The sequence below is a fragment of the Thermobia domestica genome, chromosome 2 (genome assembly GCF_964235325.1).
Source record: "Thermobia domestica chromosome 2, izTheDome1.hap1.1, whole genome shotgun sequence".
NCBI classification, from domain to species: domain Eukaryota; kingdom Metazoa; phylum Arthropoda; class Insecta; order Zygentoma; family Lepismatidae; genus Thermobia; species Thermobia domestica.
Genome location: NC_137455.1, coordinates 80,580,787 through 80,606,463, shown reverse-complemented (window position 1 = coordinate 80,606,463; position 25,677 = coordinate 80,580,787). Strand labels below are relative to the sequence as shown.

Here is a 25,677-nt window from a genome sequence, read left to right as displayed (position 1 = left end):
AATACTTGATTATCGTAATGTATTTAAATATTCGATTTATGAATCTAGCAAACAAAGTTCGAAGTTTACACACAAAACATACAAATTTAAATCTAAGAGACATTGAATCAACAAAATAAAGAAGAAAATATAGCTAGCAAAATACAGGGTGGTGCAAAAGTAGATACACAATCGTAGCACTGTCAACTGGTTGTTTGCAACTTCATTTCTCTCTCTCTTTTTCTCAGATATCTCGAACCCTTAAATAATGGCTCGTAGGTTGATTGAAGAGCAAAGGAAGTGGATTCTTAAAACATTGGAATAGCGGAAATGTTGAGCATGTTTGTACAGTAAGGGACACTTCTGGATGATACACCCATATGGAGATTTACGGCAAGACTGCTCCACCAGTTGAGTCCGAAGCATTTGCCGGGAAGAATTGCAACCGAATTAACTTTAAAGGAAGGTGGGTGGCATAATCGCCAGGCACTAAAAATTCCCGTACACTTGGGTGAAATTCCTACTACCGTCTACAGCAGCGTTTCCCAACCTTTTTCAGCTTGCGGCACACTACAGGTGTAACTTGAATTCTCGCGGTACACCCAATATATATATATATATATATATATATATATATATATATATTACTATTATTATTTTTAAATATAAAATATCGTGGTATTTTTATGTGATTGCTAGTTACAAAGAAGAAAGCTCGATCACTGATTTTTCCCCGTGGTAAATCATTATGCTTATTTTTCATTCTAATTTTAAAATAGAAAACAATTGCAATGAAATACATGACTCGGGTTTTTAAAAATCCACTTTCTCTTTCGAAAACTGTATCTAACCTTTAACTAAAAGGGAAGATCACTAAATAACGAACAAATAAATAAATATACTTTTAAAATACAAATGTAGGTAATTTGTATGCATGTTTACTTTGTTGAATTTATTGAATGATATGTTAAAATTTCAAGTTACGATATAGTCTGCAACAATAAAGAAGCAATAATGGTCATGACAATGATAAATACGTTTTTCAACATTAAAAATGTACAGAAAAGTAACACAGTATGAAACTTAAAATTGTAGATTTATAGTAGAGGTTCATAGTAATGTGAAATACAAATATACTCTTTTCCCTATGTCTTACAATTTGGTTCATATAAAATTAATAATTTGTTTCGATTTCCTCGCGGCACACCAGCGGCCCATTCGCGGCACGCCAGTGTGCCGCGGCACACCGGTTGGGAAACGCTGGTCTACAGGATCATTTCTCCAAAATGGGATGAATCAGAAGTGTAGTTCTTATGGCAAACATATTCATTGATATTTGTCCTATTCGTGAAGATAAAGTGCAACAAAAAATGAAAGCCCAATCCTGTTGCTGTTGGAATGAACATTCTTTCAGTCGTTTGATCTGAAATGACTTTGCAGAGCCTGAATAAATATTGTGTCACTTCAGGAGGGTAGGAAGAGCGAATCCCCCCTCCTTCAGTGGGAAAACACATACATTTAATTAAATGCTTAGTGTGAGTGGTATAGCGCTTTTATGATTTGAAGTTTTGCTCCCAAGCCATCTTATGTCATAGTTGATGACATTGGGAAACGAGAGATGCAATTATGATGAAAGAGAGATACAGCCACATGTGCAAATTTAGAATTTGAGACAAAATGATCGGATAGCATCCATATTTTCTCGAAAAGTTTGATTTTGTAAATAGACATGTAAAAGCTCACCCGAATCTGAGAGGATCAGATGATTACAGATTGGGAGAAACATCTTAAGATATGGGAAAGAAAGAATGAAAAATTTTTCAACTGCCCTGGTTGGGATTCGATCTATGAACCTCAAGATTAGCGAGCAACGACTTTACGCACTCAACTACGAAGCCACACAGAACGATAGGTAGCCATACATCAGACACAAGACGTTTGTTACAAAACGTTTATTTGTAAGGGGGAAAGATAGGAAAATTCCCCGTCTTTAGTTTTTCTTTCCCTGGCACTAAATTAATTACTGATGTCCCAGCCTGGGAAGAATATTTTCCACCCCTCTAGAAAGTATTCTAACTATTTTCATACATTTTTAGCAACACAAAACATTTATCCATGACTGTTCTGCATAATTAAACTTACACAAAACAATTACTTCCAATTCTATTAATTCCAGTACCAAGTAAACAGAAATACTGGATATGGAATTCTATATCTCGCAAATAGTCTTGTAGAAAATATCCAAATCCAATTTTTCTATTTGGAACAGGGGAGAGCACACAGGCGGGGTTTAGTACAAAGTCTCGTCTCGATACCATCCCTATCCGGGATGCACCCCCGGAGAAATTTTGAATAAAACCACAATCTTAGGGTAAAGATATGAATACCTAAGTGACCTCGCTATCAAGGTCGAGGTTTAAGTAGCGGTCGCAACCTCGATGTCTAGGTCTAGATGGATGAAGGGCACACATAGCGATGAGGTCGCACCCTCGCTTAAGTCCTCAGTTTGAACACGTCTGACTATAACGCGTATAATTATTGCACAAAAATCACTGCAAAACATTTTGAAATTGAAAGGCCCAAGCAGTTTATAAAGAGGGATGGATGCGAGACGAGACATGAGAAATGCTAGTCTCGTCTCTTCTTTCGCAAAAATATTTGAGTCTCATCTCTCGTCCATCTCTATCAAAAAATGAAAAACTTTTACATTTGTTCAATTTTCTGTGAAAAAAAATGCCCTCATTTAGCACTCAGACGAGAAATCATTTCCCAGTATTTTTTTAAAAAGGTATGTCTTCAGGTTTCGATTTGGAGGCGGTATTATCTTTAGCAAATGAAGTTTCGTCAATGCAATTCCATTATCCGACATTTCCTCCCTATCGATATATGCCTGTCTTTACATGTATTTCTTTACCTTATATCAGTAACGAATTTAGAAGAAACCCTTTGTTTATTAATCTCGCAAATGGGGGAAGAAGTGGAGTTTTAAAGCATAGATATAATTAACAGTGGTTTCTCTTTTTCTTTAGAAATTCCATAATTTACGGACTTCAGCCCGAAAGCCCCATCCCTGTAACAGCCGCTGCCTTATATAATAATAAGCTACAGTATTCTCAAATAAATATAAATAACTTATCTGACATTCCCATTTCAGTTGCCATTTTCTTCCATTCTCTATTTAAAACGTGTATTACGATGTTGGTTGTGTTTCTTATCCCATATTGCTGAAACATACCTCACTAGTTCTGTTAATATGTCTTTCATAATCAAATTTAATAGTGCAGCAAAACCTCTCGAGCATAGACATAGAGAATCCTCTGCAGACGAAATTCTGTATAAATTAAGACTTTATTCTCTGCAGTGCTTCAGAGAGAACTAAAGAGAACACGAGCCACAGCGATGCTTCCGCTGAATATCGTTGTAAAAACAAACTCGGTTGTTGATCATCGCGACCACTAATTCACCCTTGCGGTCGACCTCTAGTTCGTCATGTCGCGTACATCTTCTGCATGCGCATACCCATTTGAATTCATGTGTTTGTGCCACTATCGGGGGTGCGACCGCAACTTAAACCTCGACCTTGATCGCGAGGTTTCTTCGGTATGTTTATACTCTTAGGCCTTAACAACTTATATAAATGTCCGAGGTTTCAGACTACTGGCTACGCCACTGCTTGGTAGCATCCATTGTTCCTAAACATCATCAGTCTGTTCACTTCCACGTTCGGCTATAATTTTATTCTTTCAAGTCAAAGAGAATACATTCGTTCTCCGCATTTGGCGTTCCTAAAGGTAAAATTATGATATAATTAAACGTGTGATTTCGCCATTTTGAATGTAAGTTTCTATCCCCTCTTCAACAAAACAAATCTCATGGGCGCAACATGCTCCCTAAATCCCGCGTGTATGCTCCCCCCTGTTCCAAATAGAAAAATTGGATTTGGATATTTTCTACAAGACTATTTGCGAGATATAGAATTCCATATCCAGTATTTCTGTTTACTTGGTACTGGAATTAATAGAATTGGAAGTAATTGTTTTGTGTAAGTTTAATTATGCAGATTAACCATGGATAAATGTTTTGTGTTGCTAAAAATGTATGAAAATTGTTAGGATAATTTGGAAAATATCTTTCCCAGGCTGGGACAACAGTAATTAAGTTAGTGCCAGGGAAAGAAAAACTAAAGACGAGGAATTTTCATAGATTTCCCCTTTACAAATAAACGTTTTGTAAGTAAGAAACGTTTTGTGTCTGCAGTATTACTGCCTATCGTTCTGTGTGGCTCCGTGGTTGAGTGAGTAGAGTCGTTGCATACTAATCTTGAGGTTCATGGATCGAATCCCATCCAGGGCAGTTGAAATTATTTTCATTCTTTCTTTCCCCTTATCTTAAGATGTTTCTCCCCCTCCATAATCATCTAATGCTCTCCACTGAGTTCTCCACTTGAATTCAACAATTGGTAGTGGGATGCTCTCAGGCTCGGGTGAGCTTTACATGTCTACTTACAAAATCGAAATTTTCGAGAAAATATGGATGCTATCCGATCATTTTGTCTCAAATTCTAAATTTTCACATGTAACTGTATCTCTCTTTCATCATATTTGCATCTCTCGTTCCCCAATGTCATCAACTATGACATAAGATGGCTTGGGAGCAAAACTTCAAATCATAAAAGCGCTATACCACTCACACTAAGCATTTAATTAAATGTATGTGTTTTCCCACTGAAGGAGGGGGGATTCGCTCTTCCTACCCTCCTGAAGTGACACAATATTTATTCAGGTTCTGGAAAGTCATTTCAGATCAAATGACTGAAAGAGTGTTCATTCCAACAGCAACAGGATTGGGCTTTCATTTTTTGTTGCACTTTATCTTCACGAATAGGACGAATATCAAGTAATATGTTTGCCATAAGAACTACACGTCTGAGATTCATCTCATTTTAGAGGAATGATCCTGTAGACGGTAGTGGGAATTTCACCCAAGTGTACGGGAATTTTTACTGCCTGGCGATTATGCCACCCACTTTTCTTTAAAGCTAATTTTGTTGCAGTTCTTCCCGGCAAATGCTTCGGACTCAACTGGTGGAACACACTTGCCGTAAATCTCTATATGGGTGTACCATCCAAAAGTGTCCCTTATTGTGCATTATGGAGAAATGCATTCAACATTCTTGCACCAACAGGTTTGACAATTTATCGCATTAGAAAGAAATTTAATAAAACAAATTTAGTGGTTAATGCACCAAAGTCTAGATACCTTAAGACTGCAATGAAAAGAGTCAATGCGGTGAACATCCTCGGGCTTTCTATACCAAGAGCGGAGTTACGACAGGTTTGTCTCGTAATGTGTATCGAAGCCTTCTGGATCGGTTTGAAAACTGTTGCAATGTTTATGGAAGACATTCCGAACACTTGTACGACTGGAAATTGTGATTAAAATTGAAAATTAGGTGACGCTCTATGTCTATTTTGCGACACCCTATACATTTGGAATAAATATAAATTTATGAGCTAATAATATTTCCTATAGTTTTTTCACCTACAAGAGTTATTTAGTGACAATAATCGACATTTCATCGTAATGTATTTTCCATTGAATATACTATAATGATGAGAAATATAATTCTGCTTGGGTTCCAAAATTCATTATGTAGCACTGAACATTAGTGCGTTAAATTACTGATTACAGATACACAGTACTGTAGTTTTAATTATTTGAAATCGTGACAAGTAGCCTGCTTGCTGACGCCCCCGTTAAACCATAATAATTCATTCATTCATCATTTTAAATTTTGAAACAGTTGAATTTACTATTTGCTATTACATTACTTTTGTAGATGTGTCTCAGGGGCGAAGAAGTGCTAGTCCTGGAATCAGAAACATACACCGGCAGTCGTCCATTTCTGGAGCCAGCGATCGCCTGTCCATTGCTTCGAATCTCACTGGTATAACGGGAGATGCAGCGACGCAGCTAACGCCCCAGCAGCTCGGCGTCATGGGTGAGTACTATTATTTTCCTCTACTACATACATAAATTAAGTTGTCAATGCTGAAAGTAGCTCTCTCCGCAACAGCAATTTGTGGAAAATTTTCTATCACTTTCTTTCCTCGGCAGATTTATGGGTCGTTTCCCAAACTCCTAGAAACAAGAAGTTTCTACTAATAAATAAGAAAGTTTTCGAGGGAAAAAATCTTTGTTTTGAAACTTTTAATCGCAAAATAGATTTGTAGATAACGTTTACAGTAGAACTGTCAATATTTGTAACTTACCATAGTAACTCAGTGCTGGTGCTATTTGTAGAACAAATCATGATATATATGTATATTATTTTTCCTTGTAAACTGAAATTCCTTATTCATTAATGAAAAAGGAAACTACATTTGATTTGCCAATTTTGATAAATATGATAATTTTTATTTTAAGAAGTTAAATGTGAATCGCGGCCTTGGCTTGAATTTTGCCTCATCTGAAACATTCATATTAGCCTTGATAGCAAAAGTCAATAACATAATGGAAATCATATTATAGGATTTTTTCCTTACAGTTGAGCGAGGTACTTGGACCAGTTAGAAATTGGCTTAAGTGCTAATATTTTATTTTGTTTTGCAGGATAGATAAACAGTAACAGTATAGATACAAATTGAAGTAAAAATTTCACGTTGACTTCTTCTATGAATTTTTACAGTCAAAGGAACAGATATAAATGACATTTAGAATTATGTACTGCTCCTTTGAATTTTTGTAACATTTAGTTTATATCTGTTACAATCACTAACTTTTTCTTAAAATATATTTTTCAATAACTTATGGTATGGATATGAAATTTTCCTTTAAAATTCATATTGGCATTGTTTGAATTCTTATTCCATAGTAGTAAAACATTAATTAAAACACTACGGTTGAATAAGTATGTAACTGGACTAAGTTATGGTTTTGGCATTATATCAGTGCCATTGTTCGTTCGTTCATTTGTATATGTACAAAAAGAATATCAGTTTATCAAATCCAAATTTGGTGCACGGACATACTAATATATGTTGTACTGTGTAAGAAAATATTTGTTTTTCAGTAATATGATTCATTTTGGTGAACAAGGGGCCGCGGTGGCACAATGATAGAACGTTCACCTCTGTTGCATGGGGTCCCTGGTTCGATCCCAGCTCGCGCCAAGTGAGCTTTGTGGTGGACAAACACCATGAACACCGTGTGCATGGGTTTTCTCGGGGTTTTCCCGTTTTTTCCACTTTCTTCATTCCACCATTTCTCTAATTTTTAATCATCACTGTCTCCTTTAGCCTAGCTGACATAAAAGTGGGACGTAAAACTTAAAAATTTCATTTCATTTTGGTGAACAAAGAAAGAAGCTCGAAGATGTGCATAAAGAAAAGAGACGATTCCATGCATAAACCACTTGTCCTAAGTAAAATTTTAAGGTTTTAGGGGGGGGGGGTAAATGAAAAAGAAAGTACGATAATATCTTCTGTTGCCACACGTACTTTAATGCGTGTATCATATAAAACGTAACAGTGGATAAGCTATTGGTTTTACAGAAGCGAAGAATCACTTGAATAAAGAATGACTTCCACTTGTAGGTGTATTTCTGGTGTTGAAATTTATGTGAAGTAACATATGTGGAGAACATTTCCTGCTTTAAAACTAACGATAAATATCTTGAAGCCGGATCTTAATATCAAAGAAACCAATTCAGGAATAGATACAAGGAAAATTCTGAAGTACTATACTTCTTTTATATTCAAAAATGAACTAAAATCTTTCGTGGCTATTGTTTACACTTGTAGCCTAACTGAAACGTATGATAGATGCAAGTGAGTGATGATGGAACGTTTGGCGGAATTAAAAGGTGGAAGGTAAAAGAAGAATGGCAAGAAAACGTAGGGTGTGAATCTGTCGAATTCAAATTTCAGACATATGTAGAGTGGTGTCGAATCAGGAAATTTCCTTTGAAGAGGGATCACCTTGCTCCTATGCTTCATTGATATTAGGGAAGCAAAACTGATCGACTTTTAGATGTTACAATGCTTACTTTTGACTATTTACGAAAATAAAAGTTTAAACTGATATTTCATAATGATTAGGAGGAATGTCTAGAAAGATTAACAGCTTCAGTAGCTGGGGCAATTTAATAGTTGATCTCGTAGGAATTCAGGTGAAAGCATTGAGTGAACACTGGTTGAAACCTCACGTGATCGAAACCTTCCGATTGTGAAGCAGGAAGCCGTTCATCTATGATTACATAGCTTTTAGGAAAGAACTTATGATTAGTTTAGTTTCGTGTTAGCAGAATAGAACAGTTACAAGAACATTTTTGTTTTTTTGGTTGTTCTGTATTCAATGCATTATTTTCACCTACATTATTGTTCTTTACTTTTTAATCATTTCTCTCTTTTGTCATAAGGATTACAATTGATGGAATAAAAGCAGTTGGTGTGGTACTTCCTGCATTTTTAGGAAAGCAAATACAGTTTAGTTGAGTTTTGTTTTACGTCCTCACAACTTCGAAACTATGAAAGATATGACTTCTATTAACATAGACTAAAAACAACGACAGGGTTTGAAGCCAGTACAGTTGGCGGGTTTGCAGATCATCATGTAAGATCAACTCCACAACTCGGACAGTATATACCGTTAACTACCACCCCATCTGGAGCGCTCAACCCATAGCTGTAGTACAGAACCACGCCGCCACATGTCCCGGCAAATACAGAAACACGTACACGCAAAACTTTTTATCATTTTTGGGGGAGAGGTGGATACAACATGAGACTGTAGCAACTTATATCAACCCAAATATAATACCAGTACTGTATATTGCCAGTGAAGAGTGAAAAAGTATGTTCAGTTCATTACACTTTGAGTGTACACCAGAACACAAAGTGAATATTTTACTCAAGCATGCATCTAGGGACAAAGTGTTTTATTTCGTATTTTAATATCCTTTGTGTACGTTACAATCACAGTGGAATTAATAAAAAGTCCAAGATTTTTCGAACATTTTATATTCAAACAACTTTAAAATCCATGTATCATCATTTTCATTAAACATCAAGGACGTCCTTAACGGGGGATTGCCTCCCCATGAGTTTCAGAGAGATATATTTTAATCAATAGTTTTACGATGAGAAACGTGGAATTTTATTTATATTGTGAAGAATCTTCTACCCAAGCAAATGTGAAATGACGCTTCCATAATAGAGAAATATTGTTGACTTAAATGTGCATTTGCTTTTTTGGGTGTTTATCGACTTTTTTTTTTTTTTCACTAAGGCTATGTGATACATGAAGTGTATAGTGTAGTGTGGAATCTAAACCAATGTATTTTCACGGGACATTGAACTCTGGATTTCTGTGCAACAGACAAGAACGCTGACCACGTAACACAAATGAGATTTCGCATAAAGATTCATAACCCCAATATCGTATATTTTTTCTAACTTTGTTTCATGTAGTTTTGGAAATCTTGAAATGGTAATTAAAAAATTAACCAAATTAACATTGCACATTGAAAAATTTTTAAATACTCGATTGAGGGAAACAGAAGTTCTATAAATAAAGTTTGTTTGGATATTTTGCTCACGCACAAGCCATAAAAGTTACACAAACATTTCAGCGAAAGTTTCACTATCGTGAAAATGACCATCAATTTCCATCAGTATAAATTATTGCGCACATGTGAAATATTATGTTACCAGATTATTGAAAAATACAAGAATAAGAATACTGAATTTCCATTACATGTTGTGTGATGAAAAGTTCCTGCGTGAGTAGCAGCATCATGTCGAATTTTGTTTATCAGTCATCGTCAGCGTAATTAGTGATAAATAAATTTGTAACTTCCTGTGTGTATATAGTAGACGCGTCAGCAGTGATTCAGAATGTGGTCTTTGACTAAGCTTTTCGTACTGTTTAGTGATAAAAATAGCACTAAAGAACTATTTTTATCCACTGACACTAAAAAAAGCCATTGAGAAAAAATGAATTGCATATAGTCTCTCGTTACTATCATTGTGAGGTCAAAATATAAGTTTAAAATAAATAATGGATGAATATAATCTTCGAAGAATTATCGCAATGGTTCAATGGTGGAGCGTTCACCACTGGTGCTTGAGTTCCCTGGTTTGATCCCAGTTCGCATCAAATAGGCTTTGAGGTAGACAAACATCGTGTGTGTGGGTTTTCTCGGGGTTCTCCCGTTTCCTCATCATCACCGTCTCCTTTAGCGTACATGGCACAACCGTGGAATGTAAAACTGACATTTTGAAGAGTTGCAGAAGACTTATAGTTCAAATTAAGTTCAGAATATAAGGCAGTAGAGGTTGTATGTGTACAGCACATCATTTTTAGAGAGCTATTCAAATCTCACAATTAGCTTACACACCTGAAGAGACTGGCAAATTGAAAATCTGTTTTGAGAGTGTAAGATAAAAGGGCCTTGAAGAATGGACCAGACACGAAGTTCGTCATTGATATATTTTGAAGGGGCTTCAGAGTAAAAAGATAATAATTGAAACATTCAAACTAACCAAAAATCTTCTCTTTGTATTAAAGATAAAGTTCTGACCGAGTGACTGGTTGAACAACGCCTAAACCAAACTGTTTAATCTAGAAACTTGAAATTTGGAGAGTACATAGGATTTATGACATACGGTCACATTAAGAAAGGATTTTTGGAACGTGAAAGGGGGAGGACAGTAATGGGAATTTCAATTACTATAGTAAGATGGCCATATCTCGGAGTTCCTTAATGTTAAAGACATGAAATTTGGATTTTTCATTTAAAATAATTAAACACCTTTTCAGCAATTTTTTTTATATTTGACCTAAAAGAGAAAAAGAAAAAAGAAATGGAAAGATAAACGGATGGAGTTACAATTGTTATAATAAGGTGTCCGTATCTAGGAATCCTTTAAATTTAGAGTAGGAATGAAATTTGGTATTTGTATTCTTCATTTAAAATAATTTAACACATGTTTGAGTGTTTTTATTTAGAAGGAAAGAAATAGAAGTGATCTCATATGAGCTGTTGAGATTTCGTACGAGACTTCGAGATCAGGGGAATTCTATATGAAAGAGACAGAAGGGAAAATGCAAAATATGGTCCGCTGTAACACATGGGAGAAATTTGCTAGTTTGTATGATGATAAAAAGGAAGAGAAAAAATATCATATACAATAACATCACATTTTATTCAAGGTCGGATTAGGTATTTATATTCTTTTGAGGATGACATATCATGATATTTTAGAGGATGCACTTCATAAACTATGGTAGGGATGGCATCCGTGGAAGTAGAGCTTGATCAAATGTAAAAATGATCGATAGACATACATTTTTAAAACTGCTTTCTTCAACCTTTGGAAGATTTTTTTTTTTTAATTCCATGAGCACTTACTTAAGACTATGGAGTGAACATTGTATAAGTTAATTATACTATCATCTAATATACTTGTTCAATGTGTACGAGGGAGTGCTAAAAAATCGTAGCCCAATCTAGGAGTGTACATGGAATGATGAAATTTTGCAATTATTCTGCATACTGCCTCCGAAGTTCAATATACATCCTTACATGATGTTCCAATTTTTGCAGATCGTTGAATAAAAATTCTGATGATTGTTCGTCGCACCACTGTTTCGTAGCATTAATCACTTCATTATCAGATCCTAATGGAGTCTTTTCAAGTGTTGTTTGAGTTTGGGGGATAAATAATAGTCTGACGAAGCTAGATCTGGAGAATAAGAAAGGGATACGGTGGCTCAGTGGTAGAGCGCTTACCTCTCATATGTGGAGTTACTGGTTCGATCCCCGGCAAAGTAAGTTTGTGCTGGACACTATCGTGTCCGTGGGTTTTCTCGAAGTACTCCCGTTTCCTCCCACGTTCCCATTCTGCCAGTTCTTCCATCATCGTTCACTTGATTCAGTCATTCGCTTCCCTTAGCCTAAAGGGAATAATCGTGGGACGTTAAACTGAGAGATTTCATTTCATTTTTATTATGTATCAGAAGGATGGTCTAAACATTGAAACCGTAGATCTTACAATGTCATTGCTTTTGCAGTGCTCGATGGACAGGGACACTGTCCTGAAGGAACATAATTCCTTTTTTTTTTAGTTTTCGCGGTGTTTCACTTTAAATTTGTCTTCCAGTTTTGTGAATAATGCAGAGTGATATTCTGTATTAGATGTCTGACCCTTGGGCAGATAGTCTCTGGGTATGATCCCATCCTTATCCCAGAATAATGTTGCAAACACTTTTCTAGCCGATTTCTGTCTCTTGAACTTCTTGGGGCAAGAGGAACCAGAATGCCACCATTCCATTGACTGTTGTTCCGTTTCAGAATCATATTGGTACAACTATCTTTCGTCCATGGTTACTATTCGCGACAGAAATTGGACGGCATTGCGGTTAAAATGGGAGATGACTTCCCTTGATGCTTTCTCTTTTTTACGTTTTTGATCTACTGACAGATTTTTGGGAACCCATTTTGGCGAGAGCTTGCTCATTCCCAAGTCATTGAATTATGGTACGGACGGGTCTCCGAGATGATATTTAAAGAAGATAATTACCACCCATCTATTTGTATAAGCTTTCCGCATGTTAAATCATCTAGAATAAAAAACAAAAGAAACATATTTGGTTTCAATTTTAAGAAAGGAAATTATGATAATCTCTATAATGAGTTAGCGAGAATAGATTGGCAATATCTAAACGAATATACGGATCCAAATAAAGCAGTAAAAGAATTCTATAAAGTAATTTATGACATATTTGAGAAGTGCATTCCCATGAAAAGGCCGACGCAAAAAAGGTACCCTTGCTGGTTTAGTAACAGTATAATACAAAAAATTAAACTTAAATGGCAACATCGCATAAAATGGCTTAAGGGGAGGGGAACGACTAATCACCAATATCATTATAACGAGTACTGCAGACTACGTAGAGAAGTGAAGCGTTAAATAGCAATAGCACATAATGATTTTATCTTTAATGCTGAAAATAATATAACCGAAGACCCACAACATTTCTGGACCTACATTAAAAGTAAATCCCGACATCTTTCTTCTGAGTCTATGACCTATGACGGACGGAGTCTGACTAAAAATGATGAAATTGCGGAAGCTTTTGCTCAACACTTCCAGTCCATTTACAATAAATCCTCCTCCTCAACTAAAAATAGTATTGACTCACATGAGAAAAAATACCTACATGGGGAATATCAGAACTTATTTCATATCATGGAGATTAGTTCAAGAGATATTGAGAATGCAATAAAGAAACTGAAACCGAATAAGGCAATTGGGTCTGATAATATACCACCTTATATTGTGAAAGGTTGTAGTAATATTTTGAAATATCCGCTATATACCTTATTTAACCTCTCAATAAGGACAAATGTTTTTCCGGACATATGGAAAGAGTCAATAATATGCCCAGTCCCAAAACCCGGCAATAAAAATAGCATAGAAAACTATCGTCCAGTAGCTATATTACCAACAATTGCAAACGTATTTGAAAGTGTCATTTATGATCAGGTCATGCATCATGTTAAATCTTCCATCTCAATATATCAGCATGGCTTCCTACAGAAGAGATCCACGATAACTAATCTCACCATCATTTCAGATTTCATAACTTCATCCTTAGATAATAATGGACAGGTAGATGTAATATATACGGATTTTCATAAAGCATTTGATACTGTGGATCATAACATACTAATTCAGAAACTTGCCACTTTCAATTTCAATTTCAATTTCAATTTCACTTGCCTACTTTTTTCAATTCGTACTTGAGTGAACGTAGACAATCCGTTCTATATAAAGAATTTAAAACTAAAAGCTTTCGTGTAAATTCCGGAGTCCCCCAAGGATCTAATCTTGGACCTCTTTTGTTTTTATTATTTATTAATGATCTGCCATTTTATATCCATAACTCTCACAAATCACTCTTTGCAGATGATGTAAAAATATTTGCAAGTGTGAAATCTATAGATGACTGTCTACTTCTGCAACAGGACCTGACTAATATACTAAACTGGTGTACTACCAATAGACTTGAAGTAAATATTAATAAGTGCAAAACCATGACATACAGTAGACGTGAAAAAACGTATGACTTTACTTATTCGATAAATGGAATAAATTTAGAAAAATTAGATACAATTAAAGATTTAGGTGTTATATTTGATAAAAAATTAACCTTTGCGCATCATGTGGCAAATATTACCAAAGATGCATATAGAAATCTTCGGTTTCTTATCAGAACGACCAAAGAATTTAGAAATGGCAACACTTTAAAATTGCTTTATTTTTCTTACGTAAGATCAAAAATTGAATATGCCTCACTTATTGGAACACTTCTGTGAAAACACGTAGCCAAAAAGTAGAGCAGATAGAAAGCAAATTCATACGTTTTCTCACGTACAAGAGGACAGGACTTTACCCAAAATACTAACCATATGATAATTTACTTGATAACTTTACACTTCAGACACTTGAACAGAGACGGACGTTGAACGATCTCCTTTTCTTACACAGACTTTTGCACAACAAAATAGACTGTATAGACATAACTACAAAAATAATGATACAGGTTCCATCCATCAAAACACGCAAGGGAAATAGTTGCCTATTCTACTGCATAAAGGCACGTACAAATGCACTGAATATGTCACCTACATGGAGAATTTGTGCTACATACAATAAAATCATTAAAGATTACGAAGATGTAGACATATTTCATTGTTCAGAAAAATCATTCAAAAAAACTAGTATTGAATGTTTTGAAAAAAAAAAAAGTAAAATGTATTATTTTAATTTAGTATTCTGTGTTCAAGCATCAGGTTCACTATATATATATATATATATATATATATATATATATATATATATATATATATATATATATATATATATATATATATTGGTATTCGAGTTTTATGTTATACTGTAACATTATGTATTTAAGTTCATATGTAGACACTGTAATTGGGCTGTAATGCCTGTTGTGTTAATAAATAAATAAATTATTGTAGTTGCTGCAAAAAATGTCCACAATCTCTGCTATTTGTTTTGCTGAGATTCTACGACTTTCAAGAATAATGTCATGAATTTTTATCCACGATTTCGGGGACAGTCAGTTCTTAGTCTACCTGTACGTGGAGCATCATCTGTTGAGAAATCACTACGCTTAAATTGTGCCACTCACTTCTTCAGCACTACATATAACGATGAATTCCTCATGAATTTGTTTCGATGACTTTCCTTGTTGGAACAAAAATTTGATGACAGTTCTGATCTCGATGTTCGTTATGTTGACTGGTTGGGCAGACATGGTCACTTCAGAAGCCTGAAAAACACAATAAGAATGTTGTTATTAATATAATAATGTGTATTTGCACCTACAGAGATATGTTCTTTAAAACTTTAGTATTTCATCATTCTACCTGAACTTCTTTTGGGTTGGGCTACGAATTTTTCAGCAGCCTCTCGTACGTTTATTTATAACTGAAAAACGTTCAACTTCACTTTAAATATTTACTCGTTGCTGCTGCAATTTTGTAGAAGATACTGCAATCTCTCAAAGGTGGAGGATGAAAACAAGTTGTTTACCCGCTGACTGAAATTTAAATAATTTTCTTTCCATATGTAAACATCGCCAGTACACGGAAAATGAGGTTGTTTCATACGATCGAAGATCTACTATGAGACCAGGATTGATTTTACATTTAAAAAAAAACTGTTTAAAAATTAAAAATAAAAAAACCCTTCCTGAAAATATTTACTCTTTAGTTTGTAAATTAACATACCTTTTTTTCTTGAACGTTAATGTACGAAATTTGATATTTCCTTAGAAATTCACACTAAACTTACAAGAGATTATGGTACTAGTATCGACAAAATTGCAATTTTATACAATTTCATATGAGTGTTTTACAAAAATAGCACGTACAGCTCACAGATGACGAGAAGAACTCTAGCAGAAGTAGTGTGACGTAGGTATGGGCTCTCTCACTTTTTGCACGGGGGTTTCAAATGACACCACTTAATAGCACACAGATAACTATCCGGAGTAGCAGACGACATCTAAGTATAGACCACACCTCAAAAACCGAAAATGGACTTGACCGTGTCGTTGACCTTCCCCCGCTATCCCTGTTTTAGAATTCTTCTCGTCATCTGTGAGCTGTACTTTTCTTTTACTTCGCCATTTTGTTTTCAACTGCTTTCTGTAACAAGTATGAAACGGTAAACCAAAACATTGCATAGTGGAAATTCATCGTTGCTAGTAGTATTCCAAAACCTGCATCACATAGAGACTTTTCAGGCATATGCTCCTTGTACATAAACTCTAAATTCAATAAATACATTGTTCTAGCAATAGTGGAAACATGATACATGTTTTTGTATGGGCACATAAGAAAACACTTGAACATTGGCAAAATGCAAGTAGCTTATACAAAAACGTGTCACAATATTTCTGTAACAGATTCCTCACATCAAAATAAGAAAAAAGTTTATATGGACCTGTGCTGAAAAATGGATAGTTTCGGAGCTATAGGGTGCCAAATACGTGAAACAAGTTAATTTTAAAAGTTCATAGCTCCACTACTATGGGACCTATTTGTATGATCATGATGATGATTTTGAGTTTAACGTCCCGTTCAGCAGCGAGGCTATATGAGACGTGGATCTACTGATTAACGTGGAATCCGAACCACATGAGCTCCCGCCGGGAATCGAACCCGGGTCTCCGACGCCAAAGGGACCTATTGTAGTCGGATCAAGACATCACTGAGAAACTGATATGTGAGTTATCCAAATATCCATGTTTAGAAATGCTCCGGTACTTGCACACCAATTTTTAGAGTTAGATGGAGAGTAATCAAGTATTTTCAAACAGCCTCTCTAAAAATGATTGTGCAAGTATCGCAAGTTCTGAAATATGGATATTTGGATAATTCACATACTAGTTCCTCAGTGATGTCTTGACCTGACTACGATCGGTCCTATATAGTGAAACTATAGACCTTTAAAGTCCATTTTTTCACGTTTTCGGCACACTATAACTACGAAACTATACACTTCCGACCACAGGTCCATATGAACCTTTTTTCTTATTTTAACGTGAGGAATTATTCCTAAAATATTGTGACAAATTTTTGTAACACACTATATATATATATATATATATATATATATATATATATATATATATATATATATATATATATATATATATATATATATATAACATATTGCTATTTAACGCATGTACTCAAATATTTTAATGAGAAATTTGATTACTATCGTAGATATATTTATGGTAATATTTTATTATAAAACATACATATTGTTTTACAATTTTAGCTAGATAAAGTGTATTATATCGCGACTTAACAAACAGATTTCCATGTTTTTATCGTAAATTTGGCAACGATTTGTTTTAACAGTATAGTAGTAACAGAAATGTATTTTTAAAATTCTCTTCGTATTTAAATTTGACGTAGTTTCAAAAATTGAAACTGGCAAGACAAACAGTTTTCCTTGTATTGTTATAAAAACAAATTTATTAAGTTTATCAATTTGCTTTTGTTGGCACGATTTCGTGTCATACTGGAAAGAAAATTTATTGAAGACTAACAAGGCTTAGTTAGGATATGATGGAGGCACACAAGACTAAAGAGGTTGTTCACCTGGCTAATATTGAAATAACATTATTCTTTTTTCCTTTTCTTTCGTTCTTTTTTCTTTTCTTTTTTTCTGAATTCCAAATTAAACATGCATTGTGTAAAATAAGAAAAGTAATACACGTGAACACACACACACATAGAGAGATCTTGAGAATGCGCGCTTAGAGGTACGAGGTGAGATGATCGTTCTGATGGGATTTCTCAACAGGTCATTGGAAAAGAATACATAACGGATTCTTGTGCGATTGTGCATCGAAATTATTACTTGATCTTGACGTAACGCATTTTCTTCCTCTTTAGATTCATGCGAGATATATTTTGACATAGTGATATACTAAGAAGTTACGTGAAAACACCTACAAGATACGAGTAGATACATATTGGTGCTGTCCAAATTCAAGTAATTCTTTATTTTAATATTCCAATTATGCATTCTTCGTATATTCGGTATTCGAACAGTTATTCGGATAATGGATAATCGTTCGAATAATTTTAACAGCACAAATGCACATATACATGGATCATTGTTCTTAAAATGCATTAACCAAAGTCTCTAGCTTAATAGATAGGATTGTTTGTTTGTTATACGTATCTATACTCACAAAGAAACAATATTTGTGTGTGGATGTGAAAAGTAGGTGGCATGCTTAATTAACGTAAAGTACTTTAGAGAGAAAATAATCCTTTTTTTCCATTTCTCTGTATGAGATTAGTGTTATGAATACACGAAATGATGGCGGAGTAGTCTTCGAAATTTCATCTCAATTTTCATCTGACTCCAAGGAAAGCCCTTTCCCGCGCAGGTATGGAATAAAGCCAACTATGTCCGAACTTTTCAGCTTGCTACTGACAGTTCTGTGTTATGTATGGTAGGTGAAGTAAGGTGTTCGAAGTTGTAGATTTCATTCAGTTTCAGTACATATCTTTAACTAGGTATCTTGGTAAATAAAGGAAAACATATTACCTGGGCTTCTTGCCTAACTTTTATTTTTTTACTTTGTTTTCATAATACTTGATTTATATATAGACCCCTTGTATATATATATCTATATATCTATATCGATATCTATGTCTATATGTATATATATATACTTTTAAATTATAAAACTGGAAGTGGTAATTGATGTATATCATTTCCGGTTGCAATAAAAATAATAAAATCAGAGATAAAACATATTCTTAGCAGCGAATCAATATCAAAAATACACTTGTCACTATTTTCCTTTTATCCTTATGCGATCAGTGTCGTGATCAACAAATTATAGATTTGCGCCACTTTCAGTTTTCAACGGGTCAAGACAAAACTGATTCTTGAAACACTGAATCTATGTCAGATACCGTTTTCTAATATCTCTTACTGTTTATACTCTAAGTAAATAAGTATTGGAATCAGAAGTACCTAATAATTCCAACCACTTCCGGTTTCGAAACTGTTGCGGATGATGATGATGTTCGCGCTGAATCGATAGCTGGAATCCGCTTATCCCTATCCATATTTCCCTTTTTGTTCCATGGCAATCAACGTTAAAACAAAACAGTTGATTTGTACCACTTCCTGATTAAATAGAGTTGAAACAGAAGAGATGGGACCTATTCTTGGGATGCTGATTCGATTACAGGAAACTACTTCTCGATAGCATTTGTTGTCTTGTCTCTATGGAAATTAATATTGAAACCGAAAGTGTTAGTAAATTTCAACCACTTCCAGTTTCAGCAAAGTGTTGTGAATGATGATATGCTGAACCAATTGAAAGGAAAACGCTTGTCACTATTTGTTACCGTTTCTGCTCTCTGGTTTGAATAGAGGGTTAACGGGGAGATAGAACTATTCTTGGAACGCTGATTCAATTGCAAGAAACCGCTTCTCGATATCATTTTCCATGTGGACCCTATGGGAATCAGTTTTGAAACCGGAATTACTAGTAGAAGTTAACCACTTCCGGTTTCTTTCGGTTTCAGCAAAGTGTTATGGATGGCGATTATAAGTCCTCTTGAGAGCTGAACCGATTGCAAAAACAAAAGAAAACCGCTTGTCATTATGTAATACCGTTTCGCCTCTATAGCGATGAACGTTGAAACCGGAAATTAATCGATTTCTACAATTTCCGGTTTGAGTAGAGTGTTAGCGAAAGGAGATGGAACCTATTCATGGGACGCTCAATCAATTAAAAAAATGTGCTTCTCAATATAGTTTCGTTTGTATCTATCTCTTATTGATTTTGTTCTATGGCGATAAACATTGAAACTGGAAATATTTGGTTTCTACCACTTCCGGTTTGAATACCCTACCGGTCTGTCTGTGCCCAGCCTTTGTTGAGTGGAGGATGATCCAATTGGTGCCATCCAAACTTGTGTCAAGAACTTGAATTGGAGCAGCAGTATGGCAGTAGCGTAGCGTGGTATTCCGAAATGGAGATGCCAAAGTTAGTCACTTGTGCGATACAATACTACTGCGATAATACATAGCTATTCCAAGGGGAAATATAGGGTTATAAAAAATTTAGGGGGACCAGGCCCTCCTAATTGTGGGCCTAGTGGGACATACAAAAGTAAATGTGTGTATTACGTTAGAAGCCAATACGCAATTGTCTCAGCTCTTTCTTGCCACTACCTTTATGACGAGAAAACTCGGTCTCACTGTTGTATAGTTTTCATTGTTTTCAGTATAGTTCTCCTTATTTCTTTCTCGTAGGCAGTTTCTTTTTCCGCATACCATACTCCAGCGTTTCCCAACCGGTGTGCCGTGAATAGGCCGCTGGTGTGCCGCGAGGAATCGAAACAACATTATTAATTTTATAGCAATCAAATTGCAAAACGTAGGGGAAAATGTATATTTGTATTTCACATTATTATGAATCTACAATTTTAAGTTTCATACCGTGTTACTGTTCTGTACATTTCTAATGTTGAAAAAAATATTTGTTATCATTGTTATGAGCATTATTACTTCTTTATTGTTGCAGACTATTTCGTAACTTGAAAATTTAAAATATCATTCAATCCTTTCGACAAATTACCTACATTTGTGTTTTAAGAATAAAAGAAATTTGTTTGTTCGTTCGTTATTTAGTGATCTTAGTAAAAAGGTTGGATACAGTTTTTAAAAAATAAGCGTATTTTTAAAAACCTGAGTCCAATGTTTCATTGCAATTGTTTTCTATTTTTAAATTAGAATGAGAAATAAGCATAATGATTTACCACGGGGAAAAACAAGTGATCGAGCTTTCTTCTCTGTGAGAAGGAGATCAATAATCACAGAAAAAATATTACTGTATTTTATATTTACACATAATATCTATAAGCGTGCCACGAGAATTCAAGTAACACCCGTAGTGTGCCGCAAGTTGAAAAAGGTTGGGAAACGCTGCCATACTCCAATCTCGTTCTTCTATTTATATATATATATATATATATATTAATGTTGCCTAGAAATTTGTCATCTTGGGTCCGGACATCAGAGCCTGTTCATGAATATGGGCCTGAGTGTATATATCATTTGTAGATGCAAATATAAAACACTTAAAACAACTCTGGGGGCCTGTTTCTGTGTCCATTTCGTTGTCAGATATCCAGATACTGAAGGGTTCAAGCAATCTTTGTGAGGGGTGCTGGCTCCCTTGGCCTACCAGATCGGTGACCGTGATTCTACAGAATGGTTTATATTTATGCTTGTGTATGAGCCCCCTCAAAGAGTTTCTGGCTACGTCACTGGACACACTATGTATTTATGATGAAGATTAATCGTTTGCTTTTAATTAAGATTACAATTACGATGTATTTAATTATGATTCGAACATAACTACTTTTATACTATCATTTACATAAGCGACATACTTCAAAAAGGTATTTAATCATTTCTGTTTTGTTCTATTACATTGACGTTAGCGCTCGTGCATTCTTTACAGAAACTATAGCTCAGTTCAAAATAGATAGAGTTGGTAATACTTGCGAATACGCCAGCTTATATCTAAAGCAGTAAGAAAGCAAGTAATAGGGTGTGCGCATTCGACACAAAGCAGACGAAAATCCCGATGCTTGCAGTACGCCTGGATGCCCAAGGAACATGGCATACCACAAGAGGAAAGACAGAAAATGTGCGTCTGAGTGATGCTCATGCGTAGGTTCTGCTTGTCAAAGCAAGGCGAGAGACCATACCCAGAAGATTGCAGTGGAATTAATTGTGATAATTACAATCAAACAATTTATATATAATAAATACGTACTTTTCTTATTAACAGGGGATGTCGGGCATACCGGCGTTCCCTTACGCTACGCCGCTTCAGTATGGGGCTTCAGGTTGTCATGAAGCAACATATACATGACTCTGGCGGACAACAATACCGGCGTTTGTCTAGTACTGCACGGCGATGTTACCGTACGGTTTTACAAAAGGTAGCAGCATTGATTTGTTCCTTGCGGCATGAAGTCGACAAACTGCACGCCACACCTGTTCCAGAATACGGCTTCCATAATGGAGCAATTTGAGGAAATCTGTTTGAATTTCATTTTAGTCAGAGATTCTGTATGTCGCTGGTTCAACAACTGCTACTGCTTCTTGGATTTGTCCCCATATTTCGTTCCCGTGAGGGAGTACGGTGGCTTAGTAGTAGAACACTTAGCTCTGGTGCGCGAGGTCCCTGGTTTGATTCCCGGCCAAGTAAGTTTGCGGTGGACAACATCGTGTCAGTGGATTTTTTCGGAGTTCTCCCATTTCCTCCCACATTCTCATTCCACCAATTCTTTTAACATTATTCACTCGCCTTAATCATTCGTCTCCCTTAGTCTAAAAGGCATAACCTTGGAATGTTAAACTGCAAGATTTCACTTTATTTTTTATTTTTCGTTCTGTGTGACGATGTGCGGTGTGTGTGTGTGATTTTACTCATGATATCGGATGAAAAATATCAAAACACTAGTTAGCACTTATCGCTTTGAGTTCCTAGGTAGGCTTGTTAGACACAAGCAAGAACACAACTTCCTGAACCAACTTTTCTGACATAATTGTGTAAAGCACTTAACGTGATACTTGTGATGTGAATCATATATTTTAATAGATCATAGCATAATAGATATATTTACATTTCCTGCTTTCAAGAAACGGATAAGTGGCTTTTTTTTTTTTTTTCAGGCAGCGGGTTACTCAATCTTCTTAAATCCTTCCATCATTCAATACAATCATTCACAGTGCAGTCATGGCTACGAATGCACAGTGGGCCAGGAACCCCGAAAACCTGGCCAAAATTGGAAGTCGTGTTTTAATTTTTATGAAAGTTGGAATACATAGGTTGAAGGTCGCTCAATGCGAATTTGATACCGAAAGGGTAAAATTCAAAATGTCGGATACAATATGGCAGTCACAAATATGTATATGTGTGTAATTTTCGTATATAATAATATGTATATATGTGTAATTTTCGTATATATATTACAGAAAAAACGAATGTGAAAAACAACAAATGAAATCATATATGTAATACATTATTATGTCTTGAAAGATCACAAACGATCGCTGCTACTTTTTATATGATCTATATCACAAAATAATCTGTCTTTTCTATGCGAATTGTCTTTATAAATTATGTTTTGGTACCGCACCTATTTCCCGTATTATTATTATTATTTTTTTTAAACGTGCTGCCTGATTTCAGCTTTGCTGATGGTCTTCTTGTAACTGTTCATATCTTTAGGTTTTGTGCTGCACACATTACACATTTGTGCATACTTTGTATGCATGATAGCGTTGCAGACTTTGCCGTCTACCGTCGTCAAATAGAGGTTGTGATTGACTTGAAACGCCATATCTTCAACGGACACCTTATTTGGTGTTAAGGCTGATATTTGTTCTTGTACGCGCTGCACCTCTTCTCGTGTCAGGTCCTCGGTTTCTTTCTTGAATTGGAGCCGAACTGGACGGCAAAATCTTGGTGATGATGGGTGGGGATTCTGCCACACTACAACTCTTTCACCTTTCATCTCGAAGAGCAGGTGCAATGACACACATGAAATGAAAAAAAATGTCTGAATCCTGAAACCCAGCTTCACTGGCTGACTGCTTCTATTCTGCCTGACCACTAGACCCATCACAGCCTCACTTGCTGATCAACGTTAGACACATACGTTACTTCCGTGGTATGCTCTCCAAGACTGGCTCTTGAAGCTGCAAAAGCCTTCTCACAATGTGATCTAGTAGATACTGAAGTGGCATTTCCGACAACGACTCACTCACTTGGATGCCCTCTGGGTAGCACTTCTTTGCGTCCCGTACATGATTATAAGCAGGTTAAATATCATGGCCCAGTTTTTTCGGTTCATTCCTACGAATTTGGTACTGATGTTAGATTGGTTTCCAGAAATAATGTTAGAACCTTATCAGAATCGTACAACGTTGCAGAGTGTTTTTCAGATTGCGACCAGGACTTCCTAATCTTGGTCGCTCTGGTAGGACTTGCCTCGATTTCTTCTAGTATTTATGACTTGTCAATTTCCCTTTGCTCTCTGTACTTCATCGCGGCTGCGTAAGCAAGAGTGGTTCCACTCTCAGCTGACCGAATTGCCTCAGTCTTACTTCTCTTTGATCTTTCACTGCTTTCTGCAAAGTCTGCCAGTGGGTGTCCGACTTTCGCTGAGGTCGATGGTTGTGGTTCACTGTCACTCAGATTAATATCAGTATCCAGCCAATCCGCATACTTTTCCTTTACTTTACTGTACTCGCGATTGCATTTGTAAAGCTTCCGGAACTTCTGATAGCAAAAGGCGACTACTGTGTTTTGGTCAGCACTGCATAACATATCTCCACCTGATATTTCATCTTCCACAAAGCGCAGGAGCTGCTGTTTTTGGCTTCTCTGTTCCCTTCTGCATTCTTTAGAAACTCAAATAGCTTTCTTCTAATTATTTTATGTGGCATTTCTCTGAAAAGAGAACAAAATTGCTATTAATATGCTGTATTTTGGTTAGAAAATTTCACACATCTTTCAAAGTAAATATGCACTTACAATCTAAACGGGCAAAATTGGTTAACTGTTCCAGAAACATAAATAATTCAAGTACCACATTAGAAAAAAAAAGTTGTATCCGCTTTTCCCGGATTAAAAACCTACGAAACTGTAAAAATGTGCTTTCTTTCTGATTTACAACCTACTTCTCCATAAGCATCCATAGAATAGATAAATTACATATAACGTCAAAAATAGATATTTATCACTGAATTATAATATATACAAATGAAATAAACAATAGGTTCCCACTCGAGGATATGACGCTATTATCCGTAAAAATATCGCGAACTTGACCTTCCCTAAGATAGAAAGTACACATGAATACAGAACATTTGCAAAGTTTAGCTTTGGCTTTCTCCCCTGACTGTGAGAAAAACCAGTGAGCATATGTCAGTAACACTGATATCTGTATGCGATTGGAACCTTCCTTGATCATATGCGTTAGGTGATAGACCCTTCCATGAACTTTCATATTTTGGGGTTTTGGCCAGGTTTTCGGGATTCCTGGCCAACTGTGGAATGGCGTCTATTTTTGTCCAATGCTTGTTACTGGTCAGTGCACATTCTCACAAGAACGAAACGCATGTGCTGCTGTTCAAAGATATTGTGAAATGGTGTGACCGGTTTACACATGAATACAATGATGGTCAAAATTAATATATACGTGTATTTATTAAATGTGAAAGACATTTTATATTGAAATAATTTCACTTCATACTTTATTTACGTTGTATAGAATACGTTAATAATAATACTGCATTAATGATTTTTCTTTCAAATTACATTCATTTTCTGTAAAAATAAATGTATGGAATTGTAAATTTTGATGAATATTAAATAAGTAATTTAGATCATGTAACATTCTAATTCGATCATTTTGGATCAAAAGATCCAATATATTTCAATCAAAAATGTTATTACACGCCTTATATCTGAAGAACTGCATGTACAGTAGTGTAGCCAAACCCAAACTATGACTTAACTCAGTAT

General features: G+C 35.5%; 1 protein-coding gene across 4 annotated transcripts in view; it reads left to right on the top strand.

The window, feature by feature from the left end:
- LOC145673308 (uncharacterized) overlaps positions 1-25,677 on the top strand; it is a 529,331-nt gene that overhangs the window by 185,257 nt on the left and 318,397 nt on the right. For 2 of the 4 annotated variants that reach the window (XM_081742911.1, XM_081742918.1), the window contains exon 6: positions 5,819-5,980. In XM_081742911.1, coding sequence (XP_081599037.1) covers positions 5,819-5,980 — 162 coding nt within the window. Of the gene's footprint in view, positions 1-5,818; positions 5,981-22,817; positions 25,431-25,677 lie in introns of those variants that run through there. The other 2 variants (XM_081742924.1, XM_081742905.1) reach the window with 2 other exon arrangements.